At 41.0% G+C, this 19,113-nt stretch overlaps 1 protein-coding gene across 3 annotated transcripts in view; it reads right to left on the reverse strand.

Moving 5' to 3' along the window:
* Positions 1-19,113, reverse strand: part of LOC130919528 (protein unc-13 homolog C) — a 291,333-nt gene that overhangs the window by 140,206 nt on the left and 132,014 nt on the right. For all 3 annotated transcript variants that reach the window (XM_057842330.1, XM_057842337.1, XM_057842322.1), the window contains exons 15-16: positions 8,298-8,387; positions 2,058-2,186 (exon numbers count right to left, since the gene is read on the reverse strand). In XM_057842330.1, the coding sequence (XP_057698313.1) occupies positions 2,058-2,186; positions 8,298-8,387 (219 nt within the window). The remainder of the gene's footprint in view (positions 1-2,057; positions 2,187-8,297; positions 8,388-19,113) is intronic.

The raw sequence follows: 19,113 nt of genomic DNA on the forward strand, positions 1-19,113 counted from the left end.
CATTTGAAAGTTAAAGTTTGGATACCATTCCATTCATATACTAGTATAGGTGAAATTTAAAAATATATATAAAAAGTGTGACCATTTTTTTTTGGGGGGGGGGGGGGGGGGGGGTGAAAAAATCCATTCAATTGTGAAAAATGTTTTAAAACGTTGATGTGAAAGATGTTATAGAATGTAACATGTAATAACATGTAGAGGATGAAAAGTAATGTCAGTTACTTTGCTGAGTAACTAATTACTCTTACAAGATGGTAACTGAGTTACTCACTCAATTAATTTTTGGGAGAAGTAATTTGTAACCGTACCTACAGTAATTACTTTTTTAAAACAAGATTAAAAACACTGTTTATTATAGCCGAACAACCAAACTGAATCAGACTGTGTTTCAAAACTTTTTATTTTCTTTAGGATGTACTGTATATGAAATAAGTGACTCTATTTATTTGTGACATTTTTTGGCTACATTAGGTAATTACTAGAGATGTCCTGATCGATCGGGATTTTCAAAGTATCGGAATCGGCAAAAAAAAAAATCGGCCATGCCTTTTTTTAATATATATATATATTTAATTTAAAATAGTTTTCTAATTGTATTTAACGTTACAAACATAATATGTTACACTCATCCAGAGTCTTTAGTTTAGGCTTAAGGTAGGGTTATCAAATTTATCCCGATAACGGCGGTAATCAATTTTTTAAAAAATGTATCACGTTAAAATATTTAACGCAATTAATGCATGCGCTGCACGACCCACTCAAGCATTGTCGCGCTCAATCTGTAATGGCGCCGTTTTACCTATACAGAGAGATAAAAGGCAGCGTAAAATGAGTAGAGTGAATTTTGGTAGCCTTTGGAGCCTTTTTGTAATTGGCTAAAGCCTTACAATTCCTCTCCCTACGATTAGAAATATCATGGGAAGCAATGTGGGGAAGCAAGGTAGCAATTGACCTTTTTCTTAATACCTAATGTTATTTCCCAACGCAGACAAGATGTATCAATTGGTAGCACTACGCACAGTCATGGTTCCACTTCCCATCATGCATTTGGGCATGGCTCCAGTATCATTTACTGAAAGCTCAACAAATACACTAGATGGCAATATTTAGTCACAATATACAAAGTCAAAAGTCTTTTTATCCGTGGGTCCCTCTCAAAGAAATAATGTTAATAATGTAAATGCCATCTTGACGATTTATTGTCATAATAAACAAATACAGTACTTATGTACTGTATGTTGAATGTATATATTCGTCCGAGTTTTATTCATTTTTTTCTTAATGCATTGCCAAAATGTATATGATCGGGAAAAATTATCGGGAATGGTTGGAATTGAATCGGGAGCAAAAAAAGCAATCGGATCGGGAAATATCGGGATCGGCAGATATTCAAACTAAAACGATCGGGATCGGATCGAGAGCAAAAAAACATGATCGGAACAACCCTAGTAATTACGTAACATATCTGCTTCACAGTTCCAAATTATGATTTAAAACATCTTTAAAAATATTTCTTATACAATGTAATATGGCATTTTATGCCAATTAATTGTATTTGCAGAATGATTTTTTGGAGCACTTCTGTCATGTTAAAAACTTTGCTGATATCTGAGTTTTATTTTACTTTTGTGGCAAACTTTTTTTTTCTTTTTTTTTTAAACCAAAATTTTTGGTCAAACTCCTAACTGAAATTCTGGTGGGGTGTTCCACTGCAATTGCTTTTTGTAGGACAATTAACCAATTTCCAAACCAATTTCTGAGAGATCATTCCGGTTACTTATTTATTAAGGAAGAAGCATTTCTACATGTGTTTCTCGCTACATAACCAAATTTTAAGTATTTCACAATTGTAATTATATGACGATGTGTTTAGTGTAAGTGATCAAGTGTGTTGCTCTTCTTGGAACCCAAACTATTACGACAAAACAATGTAATGTAATGGAAAGAAATGGCGACCAATATTGTTTTCAAACATTTTCAGGCAGATCTGTTAAACATCTGGCTAATGCAATGCATTAAATTAATTGAATATAAATGGCAATGTTGCCACAGTTTACCTGGTCCAGTAGCTGATTGTACAGCTCGTGACAGTTGTCAAAAATGTATTTGTACGTGGAATCCAGGCAAGCTTTCACGCAATCCTTCACCACTTGACTGGCTCTGGGCGGACTTTGAAGCTCTTGGACCTACATGTAAACACAGAAACACCCCCCCCCACACACACACACACAACCATTATTGTAAGTAAAGGCTCTCACTCTCAGCATTGATGGTAAAGGGCCAAGCCCTTCCCCAGAGGTAATCGCATCATTCCCATCTCTTGGCCAATACGGCAACGTCAATCAAATCACTTCATGGACAATACATGTGAGCGAACACTTGACAAATACTTGCTAAACTTGGACCCCTTTGTCATCCATTTTAAAGGTACACCATCTTCAATATTGCTCTCAGTCTGTGAGCACGTACGGCAGAATACATGAAGACAAAATACAAAAAGTAAACCCATTTAGATAAATTAGATAACAGAGCCTCACAACGTTTTTTTTTTTTTTTTTTTTTTTTTTTTTGTAATCCCTTAATGGACTGGGATTTTTTAAACAATTTCAGTTCACAATCCTTTGCTGTTTAAGTTGTAAAAGTTTAGAAAATGTATAGGGAGACCTTATTCTAATGAAGTGGTACCAAACAACTGCTTTGGTGGTAGCTTTCTGGGTGTTAGGGAAAACATTCATTCTGTTTGGGTATGGGAAAAATGGGTATCTTTGCAGTGAAAAGCAATCTTAAGTAATTTACATATTTTAGCTGTAATCATAATTCGTAAGTTATTTAAATGATATCTTAAAGGTTAACGTCATATGAGAGTTGAAGCGTGGTAAATGCAGTACAACCTTTTCTCCCGAATGCATCAGTGTGTTGCTAATGTCATAATATCACTTTCTATTTTAAGACTGTGTGGTTATATATGAATTCCTTGTGGAAAAAAACAAGCCACTACACCCTATTATCTACATTACAATTGACATTTGACATCGAAGTGTTTCCACTGTACATGTTAAATGCACTCGTGCACATGCAGGAATGCTTGGCGTGGTTATGACACTAGCGAAAAACTTATGGTAACCCAAGTGGTTCATTTGATTCCTTTGCTTACGCTGCCATTCTTAGCTATGCCTCTACACTTTGGCGCCCAAGCACCTCCACAATCAAGAGGTAGCTGAATGGGCCTTTTCTATACAGTCATTGTCTGGAGTGGCGGGGGCGAAGAAAACATGAAAGCAGCAAGCATTTTCAATACAGAGACTTTACAGTATAGGATCTATTGCATAAGCCTGCAGTCAAAAGGACTAGGTGTGAACAAAGACAAGGATCATTTACTTTTGAATGGTCAATGGTGTTGAGAGGACGGGAGAGGAGTCGTGGGTACCTTTCCAGAATTGTGAGAATGAATTGATTTCAGTGAAATAAAATGGCACCAAAATCAATGAGGGTTTATGTTTACAACGAAATGTTGGCCTGATTTTATGGTAATGATCAGTATTGAGTGTTTTAGAAGCTTAGTCAAGATTCTGCACAACAAGCTTGGGTGTGCCACAACATGAGAAAAGCTATTACATACTCCATCATCATTCATCTCAATCTTAATGTTTCTTTCAATATATTTCAAATAAATGACCATTCTCTACCACCACACCTTCCACGAATACAGACCGGTGGTCAAGACTAAGGGCACATGTACCAATCTAAGACTATGTCAAGCCAAATACTACATTGAGGTGTCAAGAAAAAGTGAGACAGAGGTCAGGACAAGGTTAGAAGCTTAACTGAACTAAAAGCAGACAACAACCAAGGGATGCCTTCAAGGGTTTGTTAAATACAACCAAAAATACATACTGAGAAAAAAAATAGGGAATAACAAAATGGGTCCGTAACAACAGGTTGGCGGGATCAAAGAACTAACTAATCTGAGCGGTGGGCAGAGAGCCAATATAAAAAAACCTAAAAATAAACACACTCAAATACCTGTACATGGTAGAGAATCTCAAAACAAGGGCGGCAAACGAACAAGCTAGCAAATGCACGGGACTAGAGAGTAATGGGTGTCAAATGGCGACTAGCAAGTCAATATCTCGGCACCCTTCTGGAGGATCGCCTGCGTTTATATACTACTGTTGATGAGCTGGAATTAGCGGCAGGTGCGACCTCGGGAACACTCCAACAGCCGGCTCTGTAACAAAACAAAATCTGACCAGCAGCAGAACGTTACATTACCCTAAACTAAGGCAGAATTTTTTTCAAGTTAAAACCAAATCAAGACCATGGCTGAGGAAATCAAAGACATACAGTGCCTTGCAAAAGTATTTGGCCCCCTTGAATCTTGCAACCTTTCGCCACATTTCAGGCTTCAAACATAAAGATATGAAATTTAATTTTTTTGTCAAGAATCAACAACAAGTGGGACACAATTGTGAAGTGGAACAACATTTATTGGATAATTTAAACTTTTTTAACAAATAAAAAACTGAAAAGTGGGGCGTGCAATATTATTCGGCCCCTTTACTTTCAGTGCAGCAAACTCACTCCAGAAGTTCAGTGAGGATCTCTGAATGATCCAATGTTGTCCTAAATGACTGATGATGATAAATAGAATCCACCTGTGTGTAATCAAGTCTCCGTATAAATGCACCTGCTCTGTGGTAGTCTCAGGGTTCTGTTTAAAGTGCAGAGAGCATTATGAAAACCAAGGACCACACCAGGCAGGTCCGAGATACTGTTGTGGAGAAGTTTAAAGCAGGATTTGGATACAAAAAGATTTCCCAAGCTTTAAACATCTCAAGGAGCACTGTGCAAGCCATCATATTGAAATGGAAGGAGCATCAGACCACTGCAAATCTACCAAGACCCGGCCGTCCTTCCAAACTTTCTTCTCAAACAACGAGAAAACTGATCAGAGATGCAGCCAAGAGGCCCATGATCACTCTGGATGAACTGCAGAGATCTACAGCTGAGGTGGGAGAGTCTGTCCATAGGACAACAATCGGTCGTACACTGCACAAATCTGGCCTTTATGGAAGAGTGGCAAGAAGAAAGCCATTTCTCAAAGATATCCATAAAAAGTCTGGTTTAAAGTTTGCCACAAGCCACCTGGGAGACACACCAAACATGTGGAAGAAGGTGCTCTGGTCAGATGAAACCAAAATTGAACTTTTTGGCCACAATGCAAAACGATATGTTTGGCGTAAAAGCAACACAGCTCATCACCCTGAACACACCATCCCCACTGTCAAACATGGTGGTGGCAGCATCATGGTTTGGGCCTGCTTTTCTTCAGCAGGGACATGGAAGATGGTTAAAATTGACGGGAAGATGGATGCAGCCAAATACAGGAACATTCTGGAAGAAAACCTGTTGGTATCTGCACAAGACCTGAGACTGGGACGGAGATTTATCTTCCAACAGGACAATGATCCAAAACATAAAGCCAAATCTACAATGGAATGGTTCAAAAATAAACGTATCCAGGTGTTAGAATGGCCAAGTCAAAGTCCAGACCTGAATCCAATCGAGAATCTGTGGAAAGAGCTGAAGACTGCTGTTCACAAACACTCTCCATCCAACCTCACTGAGCTTGAGCTGTTTTGCAAGGAAGAATGGGCAAGAATGTCAGTCACTCGATGTGCAAAACTGATAGAAACATACCCCAAGCGACTTGCAGCTGTAATTGGAGCAAAAGGTGGCGCTACAAAGTATTAACGCAAGGGGGCCGAATAATATTGCACGCCCCACTTTTCAGTTTTTTATTTGTTAAAAAAGTTTAAATTATCCAATACATTTTGTTCCACTTCACGATTGTGTCCCACTTGTTGTTGATTTTTGACAAAAAATTAAAATTTTATATCTTTATGTTTGAAGCCTGAAATGTGGCGAAAGGTTGCAAGATTCAAGGGGGCCGAATACTTTTGCAAGGCACTGTAGATTAAGATGGGACTTTACATTTAGCCGAAGTCAAGACCAAGCATTTGCGAAGTTGAAAGTAGACGAAGACTAGGACAATGAGCAGATGAGATTATCAAACAGCATGTGAGTTTGGACAAAGAGAAAATCTGAGACCAAATCAAGACCAAGACCCAAGAAATGTGAGAGCAAGTCAAAGGAGGAGTTGAAAGTCAAGTCCAAGGATAAGGAAATGTGATCAGACTAATTATTTAGCTCAGGGTTGTAACAGGATGGATCCAAAGCCAACTGGCAGACTACTCACTTACTGGTCAACATGCGATCAAGTTAAGAACAAGAGCACCGAAATATGACACTGTCAAGGTCAAGACTTTACAAAGCAAGACCAAGACGAAGGCTGGGTAAATATTTAAGTTAAATTCAGGCATTGCAGCAGCTCAGACAATGTACGATCAAATGTATAACATATAGATAAACTATAAGAACTATGTAAAAAGGTATACCGTATACAAATTACCTACGATTAAATTAAGTACAAATGGACTAACATGACAGCAGATCGGCGTATCAGAAACATGCAAAAAGAGTACCTGTCATTGTCCTTATGCTTCATGTACATTTACATACATACAGAGCACAAACCTCTGCTGTTGTAAAGTCTGATGGCAATGGGCACAAAGGAATGCCTATAGCGTTCAGTTCTGCATCTAGGTGGTATAAAACGCTGACTGAAAGAGCTGCCCATCTGTCACAGCTCGTCATGGAGAGGAATTATCCAAGATGGCTTTGAATTTGATCATCATCCTCCTCCTCCTAGCCACAGTCTCCAGACTTCCTATCTCAAGCCCCACCACAGAGTGGGCCTTCCTCACCAGTTTATTAAGTCTGCCCACCTCACCTGCCTTGACACCGCTCCCCCAACACACTACAGCGAAAAACAAAGCGTTGGCCACCACACACTGGTAAAAACATTTTCAGTTTCCTACCAAAGATGTTAAATAATATGTCTCCTCAGGAAGAACAGCCTGCTCTCTCCCTTCCTGAAGAGGGCGTCAGTGTTGTGAAACCAATCCAGTTTCTTATTAATGTGGACCCCAAGGTACTGGTATGAGTCCACTCTTTGCACCACGTCCCCCTGGATGATGACTGGGGCAGGGGACCACCTGTTCCTCCTATGGTCCACCACCAGCTACCTGGTCTTGCTGATGTTGAGTCTCTGTCCGTTATACAATAAAGGAGTCATCCGAGAACTTTTAGAGATGGCAGGAACCAGAGTTAAACCGGAAGTCAGAGGTGTAGAGGGTGAAGAGGAATGGCGCCAAAACTGTACCCTGAGGCACTCCAGTATTGCTTATTACTTGTACCAGAGTTACATCCATCCAGTCTGACATAGTAGTGACGGCTAGTGAGGTGGTCCAAAATCCATGCTGTAATGTAGGAGCGCAGCTGCATCGCCAGCAGCTTATCCCTTAAAGTTGAAAGCACTGGAGAAGTCAAAAAATGTCACTCTCACAGTGCTTCCCTGCCTCTTCAGGTAGGACAGAGACCTTTGGATAAGGAAAATCAAAGCATCCACCAACTCAATGTTTGGCGGGTATGCAAAATGCAGCGAGTCCAGGGATACAGATAGTGATGTCCTCAGGTGTCGAAGAACCAGCCTCTTAAAAGTGTAACAAGTCCAAGGAAATATGACACCAACTCAATATCAAGGATGACTTGGAGGATCTGAGGCAAAATTAAGATCAAGACTAAGAAAATATGTGACCACGTAAAAAGTCAGGACTTGAAACTGAAGACAACTGGATCGATAATTATAAAAAACAACAAACAGGATTTTGCAATAATTGAATGTGGTTTCACAGATAACCCCAGCATTTTACAGTTAAATCTGTGTCACTGTCTGGTGTCTGACTGCTTTCAATGTGACAGGGTAGTAGGAGTATCAGGTGTTAAATTTCACACCCAATTCCCAGCAATGCACAAAACACAGACACAGGTGGTGTCATGTTTGTGATACAACCACAGAAGTGAGTCTACTCCCGCTTCATTCACTCATGTTGGAGCCATTTTTAAAGAACAGCAACGTGGGAGAATGCTGACTTCTCCAGGCAATGTGCTTCTTCGGATCTGTGTAACAATATTTCAATCCTGTTTTGATCAAATTACTGTACTGTACTTTTTTATTCTGATTGATTCTGAGAGGCAACTGACTAGTCCAGTGTTTCTCAACCCTTATTGTGCTAAGGTACAGTACATATTTTACCTTGCAATAATCAGAGGTCATTGTTCCCTAGTAGGAATTACTGCACTAAAAGATACAGCAGTGTACAAGAAATTGGTACCTTCATCCTGAAGAAGGTGATACTCGTCAGAAGATCGACCGTTGACTTCAAATCTTGGAGGCGTTCTTGGTTTCCAGCAGGGAAATTGTCCTTGAGAAAGAGAGCGAGAGAGAGAGAAAAAAAACGGCCTTTTAAAGAAACCACCACATCACTGTAATTTAGGCCAAAATATTAAAATGGATTATCTATTAACACTTAGCAATCATTGCAGATTGAGTGTCCAACCATTTAGTGGACTAGGGAGGTCTCCTCTGATGAAAACTTTGATTTTAGCACCATGAAGCCATCAGGCGGTGCAAGGGAGCGTGACAGGGAACATTTAAATCCCTCACAGCATTCCAGCACCCTAACAATATCAGCCTGTTCCCCCTCCCTCTCACTTTGCTCTAACACAATAATGAATATTTTCTATGCCTCCCTTATATTTTTAAATGAATGCACGGCCAATAAATAGTTGGAGAAAACTCTCAAACGTGGCCTGCAGGCTTTTCCGCAAAAAACACAGCTTGACATCCAGCTCAGATTAATGATAACCCTAACTTCTATTAGCTGACAACCCATTACGCAAAATAAATATCTAACTTATATTTGCTGAAACATGCAGGACAAAAACACGTCATTCATTTTCACACAAGTGTTTTTGTTTTTGGTTAGGTTTTCCATTTCCAAACGGTTTTAAATTTTAGGTTCCTTTTCCCCTCTTTGGTATAACCCTGCTAAGATGTACCCGCCTTGCACCATGACATGAAGTCAAGGGGGTGAAAATCTGACACAACCGATAAATTTCAAAAGGGTTGACATTTGACATTGACATTTTACAAGGGTTTATGTAGAGCTGACTCAACAACATAAAAAGTAAGTTTTCATGTGGCAAGCCATGTTGTGGTCGCATTGATACTCTTTGACTAAACATGAGAAAAAAAATACAGTATTCAGTAAATATAGACATACGTATATGTGACTTTTTTGGGATGATTTTACAGTGGGGCAGTTAAGTATTTAGTCAACCACTAACTGTGCAAGTTCTCCCACTTGTAAATATTAGAGAGGCCTGTAATTGTCAACATGGGTAAACCTCAACCATGAGAGACAGAATGTGGAAAAAAAAACCAGAATATCACATTGTTTGATTTTTTTTTTTTCTTTTTTTTTTTTTTTTTGTTTCCTCCAAACACGAGAACCCGTGTTTCTACCAAAAAGTTCTATTTTGGTTTCATCTAACCATAACACATTCTTCCAGTCATCTTCTGGATCGTCCAAATGCTCTCTAACGAACCGCAGACGGGCCTGGACGTGTACTGGCTTCAGCAGGGGGACACGTCTGGCAGTGCAGGATTTGAGTCCCTGGCAGCGCATTGTGTTACTGATAGTAGCCTTTGTTACTGTGGTCCCAGCTATCTGTAGGTCATTCACTAGGTCCCCCCGTGTGGTTCTGGGATTTTTGCTCACCGTTCTTGTTATCATTTTGACGCCACGGGGTGAGATCTTGCATGGAGCCCCAGATCGAGGGAGATTTTCAGTGCTCTTGCATGTCTTCCATTTTCTAATAATTGCACCCACAGTTGATTTATTTACACCAAACGTTTTACCTATTGCAGATTCAGTCTTCCCAGCCTGGTGCAGGTCTACAATTTTGTCTCTGGTGTCCTTCGACAGCTCTTTGGTCTTGGCCATAGTGGAGTTTGGAGTGTGACTGACTGAGATTGTGGACAGGTGTCTTTTATACCGATAATGAGTTAAAACAGGTGCCATTAATACAGGTAACGAGTGGAGCCTCATTAGACCTCGTTAGAAGAAGTTAGACCTCTTTGACAGGCAGAAATCTTGCTTGTTTGTAGGTGACCAAATACTTATTTATCACTCTAATTTGGATATAAATTCTTCAAAAATCAAACAACGTCATCTTCTGTTATTTTTTTTCCACATTCTGTCTCTCATGGTTGAGGTTTACCCATGTTGACAATTACAGGCCTCTCTAATCTTTTCAAGTAGGAGAACTTGCACAATTGGTGGTTGACTAAATACTTATTCGCCCCACTGTATATGGCTTTTCTGTTGTATTTGATTTAGCAAAGCTCCCCTTAGGTATGTTAAATCCAGTGATGATACTGTATATGCTGAAAGAACACATGTGGTAAAACTTACATCGCTGGCACAGTGACAGTCCTTTGGATACTGTATATGTCCTTCAATTCTAGGAATGTAAATTAATGCCTTCCCGAGTTCTGCATTGTAGCAGCACTGGGATTGTTCGCAGCTTCACAGTTTGAAGCAGAAGTGCCATCAGTCACAAGACTCTCTCCCTGCTGACACTGATATTCCCCTGACAATAAGTGCACATCCACACAGCCTTCGCCTGCAATACGAGTCATCAGTCCTTTCGAAACATGGACTTGAGACTCGGTAGGGCAGCCTTGAATGTCGGCATCTGGTATAGCTCTTGAAATAACCATGCTGGGACTGCCAACACATGCATTGTATTTAATAATGCTACAATGGTTTGTCCTAAAAGGCTGTGCAATTCAGCTCTGTACTATGTGCCTTTTGGGACTTCTTTACAGCTCAAATCACTGAAAAAAAATGGGTAATTCACTAAAATTGGTCTTGTACTATGCATGAAGCTGTGTTGTCGGAGCTTTGTTTTTGGGGTCTTTAGGATTTCTGTTCAGGGTTTTCCCCAGAAAACACGCATAGTCTAGCGGTAGAGAAGCCCACTGGCAGCCCACCGTGTTTTAGAATAAAATAGAAATAAATACAAATGTTATTAAGAGTCTTTAAAAAAAAGGTGCAGTCTTCAAAAGCCTTTTTTAACAAACAAAATACAATTTTTGTGCTATGGCACTGGGAAAGGACAGGTTTAATCACATACCCAAGATGGAGTCGAAAGCAAAATGGCGACATCCTGTCACCAGATGTTAGGAGTGGGAACCTCTCGGTACCTCACGATACGATACGATTTGCGATACAAAGCTCACGATAACGATGATCTGACGATATGGCGACACAACGATTATCGAGACATTGGTCAGGCAAATCATTCTAGAATATTCCACAAACAACTAATAAACAGAAAAACAAGTGTCTGCTGTGAATTGGAATGAGTTTGTCACTAGTAGACGTCCAATCCATTTGAACTGGGAGGGTGGCAGCAAATGAACGAATTCGCTGCCATCCCTCCCACTTCAAACGGATTGAACGTCTATGGCCTTCAGTGGCAGCCAATACCAGGCAATGAGGTAATTTTGGGCTATTTAAGGTTATTTACCTGTTGATTTTCAGTTACTTCCTGTTAATTTGGGGGTATTTACCAGTCACTTCCTGTTTGTTTTGAGTTACAGAACAGGAAGTGACCTGGGAATCACCCAAATGAATAGGCAGTGACTCAAACTCAACAGGAAATGACCTGTAAATGCCCTGAAAATCGGACAGAATGACTGTGAATGCTCTGGTTTCGAATGAACGAACGTTCCCAGTCTAAATGGATTCGGCGTCGTGCACCGTCAATCCAGCCTTAAAATTAACTGAGACACTATTATGGTTGAAGATTTTGGTAGCAACTTGTTGGTTCCTTTTTATTATTTTTTGTTTAGACATTTGACACCTTTTAAAACGATATCTCGATTCTTGGTAACCTTTTGTGATACAAAGTATCACGGTTATATCACCATTTCGATATTTTGTCACACCCCTAGCAGATGTGGTTAAAAAGTCTAAATTTTTATACTCGTTTAACACTTTTTCAGCCTTGTAGAGTGGGATCAAGAAAGCCTGGTGGCCCATCAGGCTTATAGACCCCAATCACGTGACGTCACAACTCCGCCCCCCTGACTGGTGCCGCCATATTGTCCGTCAGCTCATCGTGTTTACATATTACCACTACGTACATTCCTCCAATTACTGCGTGTTTTTCTGCTTGTCTAAGGAATCACCGCTTAGTAAACGAACCCAAAAACCTTCCTGACAATCGTTAACATTGATTAATCAAAATGGTGAAGACATGTGTGGCGGTTGGTTGCAGTAACAGAGAAGATAAACGGTCATTTTAGTAGTTGCTGTGTGCCCATTGTTAAAAGGGCAAATCTCAAAAGCAGCACGGTTTGTTTATCTCGGTCCATGATGCGTTTGTGTCGACAGCCGTTAGACAGCGGCGAAAACATCAATATGATGCCAACACGATCGCAGACATCATCAGACGAGACTACGAAGCTCGTCGCCACAGTCGCGAAGCAAGAGGGTGAGCGCAACAACAGGTGTTGTGCCGAAAAATAGCTGCATTGCGCGAAATGTCCCCCTTGACGGGAGCGCCCACACGGAAACGACTTTCTTGTACCGTGAATATGTATTATTTTACTCTGCTTGAACTAATAAATGTCATACCTGTGTTATTGCCATTGGGATATGGTCGTGAAAACCTGTAGACATTTCTGTTCAAAGATGTGGCCCAGTCCACGATTTGTTACTTAAATACAGTAATAATATTTTGTGTAATTTAATTATTTAAAACTGATCTTACAGTGGTAAATCCATTACTGTAATGCGTCCATGAAAACATTTGATGTTTTCACGTCAATAAAGCGTTATAAATAAGCGCTTCCGTCAGGGGGGACATTTCACGCGGGGCAGCTATTTTTCGGCACACACCTGCCCGTTTCGATCAAGTTTTATTTTACAATCGTGACAACGGTGACGCTCAGCTGACCAAATGTCGGTTTATATTCGGGCCGGTGCCGATTTTGGGTACCCGACTCCTCATCGTGACATAAACCAGAGTATGATTGGAAATTTTGTGGTCTCAGGACGAGCGCTGACGCAAGGGACGGGACCGGACGGGAGGAAACATCGGTTTGGGCATCAAATATGGATCTGGTGAATGGATCGACCGAAGCTTTTCCAAATAACAGCTTTTATGCAACTCATCCAATGAGTTTACAGTGTCTGAAAGCACCGGGGCTTCCATAATTTGCAAGTGAATCCACCTTTAGAAACTACGACCATTGACAATACAGACACACAATGACTGACAATATGGCGGCACAATACAGCGATCACGTGATTGTGTGACGTTGGTGATTGGGGTCTATACCGCACTAGGGGAAACCCTGCTGTTGTTAGACACAGCTGAAACATCGGCACTACAAGTTGTGGTGCCCTAGTCATCAGCTCCACAGGGCTCACATAGGGGTTCAGCACCATGGACAGTGGCACCAACTGGGACATCACAAAATGTATCGGAATCTTCAGCATAATGGGAAGCGACATTCCAGAGTTGACCACCACACCTGCAGCCAATTGCCTCATCGGGAAGCACATGGCCACTGGTCACCAATCAAGGGGCTCTCCCTAGCATATAAAAGGAGAGAAAAAATCCCAACCTGGAGGTCATGAGAAGTGTGTATGTGGAAGCTCTTGGTGGTGGCTAGGGCATTCAATTGATGTTGTGTGACCCTGATTGGGACCCCTGACAACTATTTGCATTCTTTCTTTTCTCTGCCTCCTGGATGAGGGTGCAACCCCTGGAGTGGCATTCCACGGCTTGGCCGTGATCACCAAAGACAAGTTTTGTTCCTGGTTGATTTCCTCTTCTTTGAGTGAATGAAAGTAAGCCAAAAGCGCTCAAATTGTTTGTGACCTCCTCCTGCCTGTTTTCTTTCCTACCCAAGAGTTCACAAAGTGTATTTAAAAACTAATGAACTATACATACTGTATACATACAGTATGTCTGGATTCGGTCTTAAAGTAGCAAAGCATGATATACAAAGTGTTGTGATTTCTAGATGCACGGATTTGTGTACATTTGTCTTTGACTTTATGCACATATCATATCTTTGGATTATGCAAGAAGGCTAAATCATGTCAAATTCCAAGCAAACAAAGAACTAAAGATGCTTTTATCTCCAAACCGATGTCAAGATGCCTTTTTTTTTTTCTTTTTTTTTTTTTTTTTTCTGTATCACCTTCACACTGTCATATTCGATGTTGCAGACGGTGACATTGTGACAGGCTACTTTAATCGCTTCAGCAGTATCAACTTTATCGCTATCAGTTGAACAATGTATAAACTGGGTGCGAAGTCATGGTGCAAAAAATGTGTTCTGTCATTTACTTCGATTTTGTTTGCACAGTCATAATGTATTTGACTTGCCACAAACTGCATTTCTCGCCTGTCAAGATTAACAAAAATGTGAATTGTATATCTCAATATATGCCTGGAAGATGGCTGTGTGCATCTAATAAAACATGCCCTGAATGTATAGTTCTTTTTCCTAGCCAGCAGTCGACACGATGCACATAATGAGAACGATTTGTAACAAGTCTGGTGTGTCTTACATACAAATTTTAGTCAGCCACTTCCGTAGGTGCATCTCCTGTCTTACATAATGCAATGCAACATTAAATAAAAGTACATTTTAGTGGGTGAATGGCAGAAAGATTTTACCCAGACGTTCTAAAATTTGTGATTAAAAAATTGCACCAAAATCAAGATTGATGGGAAATGATCTAGCACGGTAGGGTGGTAGCCTTGGGTTAAAACATCTGGATGGGATAAAGCGAGCCAATAAGTGCAAGCCCAATCGGAGAATAAAACCTGTATGGCAGGGGTCTGGAACCTTTTTGGCTGGGAGAGCCATGAACACCACATATTTTAAATGTAATTCTGTGAGAGCCACACAATACGTTTAAAACTAAAAATACAAGTAACATGTGCATTTTATATCATTTCAATACTTTTAAAGTACAGTAACCCTCCCTTTTTAATAACTTTTATAAATTATAATTAAATAATGATTTGATTAAATTAAATAATAAATAATATTAAAATAGTTATTTTAATATTTTGTTGTGTCCACAGATAGATTCACTCTATGTTTAAAATGTTTCATCTTATTTTGTTGTGTTTGTTGAAAATATACACACAAGTTTCAGCCTGAAAAGACTGTTGTACTTACGGTTTTAAACCAGCAGGGGGCATCGTTCACTTCTTGGCGTGCATGGGCAATAAACGTTTGCATTTTAGAGCGAATAAGAAATGAGCCATCTTTGCAGCAATGCGAGATGGACGTTGTAAACTAGTATTTTTTTCTTGTCTCTGGTGAGAAAAAGAGTATAATTTGACTGTATATTAGCGGATTGCCTTATTTTAGGATGCTTTTGATGTCTACTATGTGTTAATATAGTTCAGAAATATGTTAAGTGTTAAGTATGTTTATGTATGACTGCAGATGTGTTCGTAATGGTAAGTAGAGGAAGAGTGAATGCTAGTAGTGTCTAAAATGCAGAAGTTAAATGTTTTGTCACAAAAACTTGTATTTGCTTATTAATATAATTATATAAGAATTTGTATTTTAGAGCGATTAAGAAATTAGCCGTCTGTGTGCAGCAATGCGAGACGGACATTGTTGTTTTTCTACTTGTTTCAGCTGTACAAGAAAAATGAAAAAAACAAAATTAAATGTGTAGCAACAGACTGAAGCATTTAATCTCTGTCTGCACCACGCTACAGATGCATAGCTATTATTTCAACTGACTGCCACACTCATCATCAGACTTTTCAGACGTTCTCCACTGCTGTACCTGTCCTGAATGTCGCCTGACCTGGAAAAAAATGTGATCGCCCCTTACTGGTTGCTCTTTTTAACGCTTTCCCTGTGGCCTTTACGCTGGTAAGGTTTTCTCCGAGGTCCTAGCACCCTTCCATTACATAACAAAACCTTTTTTTTTCAAACAATTGAAGCTCTCTCTGCGAGCAAGATGCAGGCGTCAAAAGAGCCATATCTGGCTCGCGAGCCATAAGTTCCTGACCTATGCTGTATGGTATAGTAATTGCACACCTCCGTATTTCAACAATTAGGACAAGATTACTGGAAGTTCAAAACATCCCAGTTGCTGCATGTTCAGTATTACCATACCACACGTTGATCATGTTGGGGTTGCTCTTGAGTGCACTCATGCAGTACTTTTTGATCTTCACCCTACAGGGCTCACATTCACCCTTCACACACCAGTGGATGCTACTATGCCCACTGGGGGCAATTTACGGTTTAGTGTCTTGCCCATGGACACTTCGACAGTGGGGAGTTGGACTGAACGACTGACACTTGGTCGAGCCTATTTTCCAGTGAGCCAACTGTGCAACAGATGTTTTGTTGTAGTTCCAGGCAAGAGCCATTGAATTTAGATTTTTTTTTGGTGTGTGTAGCCGTTCACATTGCAAAAATAAATGTGACTTGCAGGCGGACGGAATGTGTCCATGATGGGACATCCATGCCGCGCCGTAGCACAATGTCATGTGTCACGGTGTTTGCGGAAGTAAATAAGATCCCTTAAGGAGGTATCAGACGATATTTGCTTCACCTGATAGGGTCACGTGCCGTGACAAGAAGGAAAACTTTTTTTTTTTTTGCTCCTTTGTTCGAGTTTGTTGTTTTGTGAAACAGTGGTAATATATTGCATTCATTGTTTTATATCCATGTACGAATGAGCCCAGGTCAGAATTTTATAAAATGGAATTAAACTGAATGAATGAAGATCAGCACCTCCAAATCCGAGACCATAGTCCTCAGCCGGAAAAGGGTGGAGTGCCCTCTCCGGGTCGGGGATGAGATCCTGCCCCAAGTGGAGGAGTTCAAGTATCTTGGGGTCTTGTTCACGAGTGAGGGTAGGAGGGAGCGGGAGATTGACAGGCGGATCGGTGCAGCGTCTGCAGTGATGCGGACTCTGCACCGGTCCGTTGTGGTGAAGAAAGAGCTGAGCCAAAAGGCGAAGCTCTCGATTTACCGGTTGATCTACGTTCCTACCCTAACCTATGGTCACGAGCTGTGGGTCGTGACCGAAAGAACAAGATCCCGGATACAAGCGGCCGAAATGAGTTTGCTCCGCAGGGTGTCCGGGCTCTCCCTTAGAGATAGGGTGAGAAGCTCGGTCATCCGGGAGGGGCTTGGTGTCGAGCCGCTACTCCCCCGCGTTGAGAGGAGCCAGTTGAGGTGGCTCGGGCATTTGGTTCGGATGCCTCCTGGACGCCTCCTTGGAGAGGTGTTCCGGGCATGTCCCACCGGCAGGACCCGGGACACGCTGGAGAGACTATGTCGCTCGGCTGGCCTGGGAACGCCTTGGAATCCCGCCGGAGGAGCTGGCTGAAGTGGCTGGGGAGAGGGAAGTCTGGGCTTCCCTGCTAAAGCTGTTGCCCCCGCGACCCGACCCCGGACTAAGCGGAAGATAATGGATGGATGGATGAATGGAATTGAACTATTCACACTGCATGAAAAAATATCAGACGTGTCATTTATGGGCAAATAAATTTTAATTTGACCTGTACAGTTATCCAACAGGTGTCCTACTGTACGAAAAGTGTTTCATCTTTGAGTCCAGTTAATGAAAAATCCAAGCTGAAACACAAGTGTTGTATAGTATCTATTTATATCGGAATAGTATGAGTCTTTGTTCATTCAAATAACTGCAGGGAGTGAAACAACAGTACCAAACAACGTAACGTATTTAAGTGCACATTATCATATTTGTTTAGGCCAAAAATCTATTGATGTTGTTTGTGTACACAATATAACTGTTGTTTTTACTGCTGGGGATACAACAGCAACTAACCGAGTAAAAACCACATTTTTTTTCCTACAGCTGACACTTATACTCCCTCAAGTTTGAGTGCAATTCCCATGCGTGTGTACTGAACAAGCATGACTTTATATCAATGTGTCCAAACAACAGCAGGATTCTGGGGAACCTTGCAGATCCCTTGGGGGACAGCGATTGGATATACATTGTGTTGCCGTACATCAGGCCTGTTTCAAGACAGTGATTCAAGGCCTCTTGTTTTATAAAAGCAAACTCAATCTCCCACGGAATGTCATTAGGGGAGAGGGGAGACATTCACAGGGTGAGCCAGATGGGAATCGTATTCCTTTCCAATTGTGACACACTGGCTCTGCTCAGAGAGAATGAAAAAGAGAATGAATCGTGTGTGTGCTTGTGATAGGGACGCAGCAGGGTGGTGCTGGTAGGTGATATTCTGTGATTTCGCAGCGTGTGAACGTTACTGCCAATCCGAGTCACGTTTTTCAGCACACTCACCCAAACAGCATGCCTACTTTCAATCTTCTCCTCTCATCTTTTCCATCTAATCCCTTCTCTTCTCATCCTCTCCTCGTTCCTCTTGTAGCTCCAGCATCAGCTGCTAACAAGGAACAAGGTTCTCAACCACTGACGAATGGGTCAGAGATGGTTGACTGCGCCGTGCCACCAGCTGGACATATTGGATGTGAGTTTTATCTGAGTGTGGTGCTCAGGTGGAGTAGTAAGAAATAAAGAGCAAGGGGGTGAAAGTGCATTTTGTACCTGCATGTGGGCTTGTGCTTGTGTGTGTGATGGGGCTAACAGGATTAGCGCTCATGGGATTGTTCTAGAAGCTTACGTACTAAATGTCAGGAATTCAATCTGCCTGAGTAGAACAGCGCAGCACCTTTGGCGCCCAACGTGCTCTCCCAACTCCAACTATCGGGGATGAAATTTTATTTGCTAGAATCCTTTTATTTTATATTCTGACATCTTATGGTGACTAGTCAAGTCTAAAGAAAATATTTGAATTAATAGGGTTTTCTTTGGCCCTTGTGCCATCTCTCTGACAGGTTTCTTGGAAACAGGTCTAACTAACCAACTACCTAAGTAATCACATTATGTTCCATGGAATTGGGTTTTGAGGTGGTTGTATAACCTGAAATAACTGACTGCCAAACCAATCATACACACTGGATAGCTAGCTGACATTAACCAACCTTGGAATAATTTCAATCTAAATGGGCTTTATTTT

Source organism: Corythoichthys intestinalis, chromosome 1, assembly GCF_030265065.1.
Source record: "Corythoichthys intestinalis isolate RoL2023-P3 chromosome 1, ASM3026506v1, whole genome shotgun sequence".
Taxonomy (NCBI): domain Eukaryota; kingdom Metazoa; phylum Chordata; class Actinopteri; order Syngnathiformes; family Syngnathidae; genus Corythoichthys; species Corythoichthys intestinalis.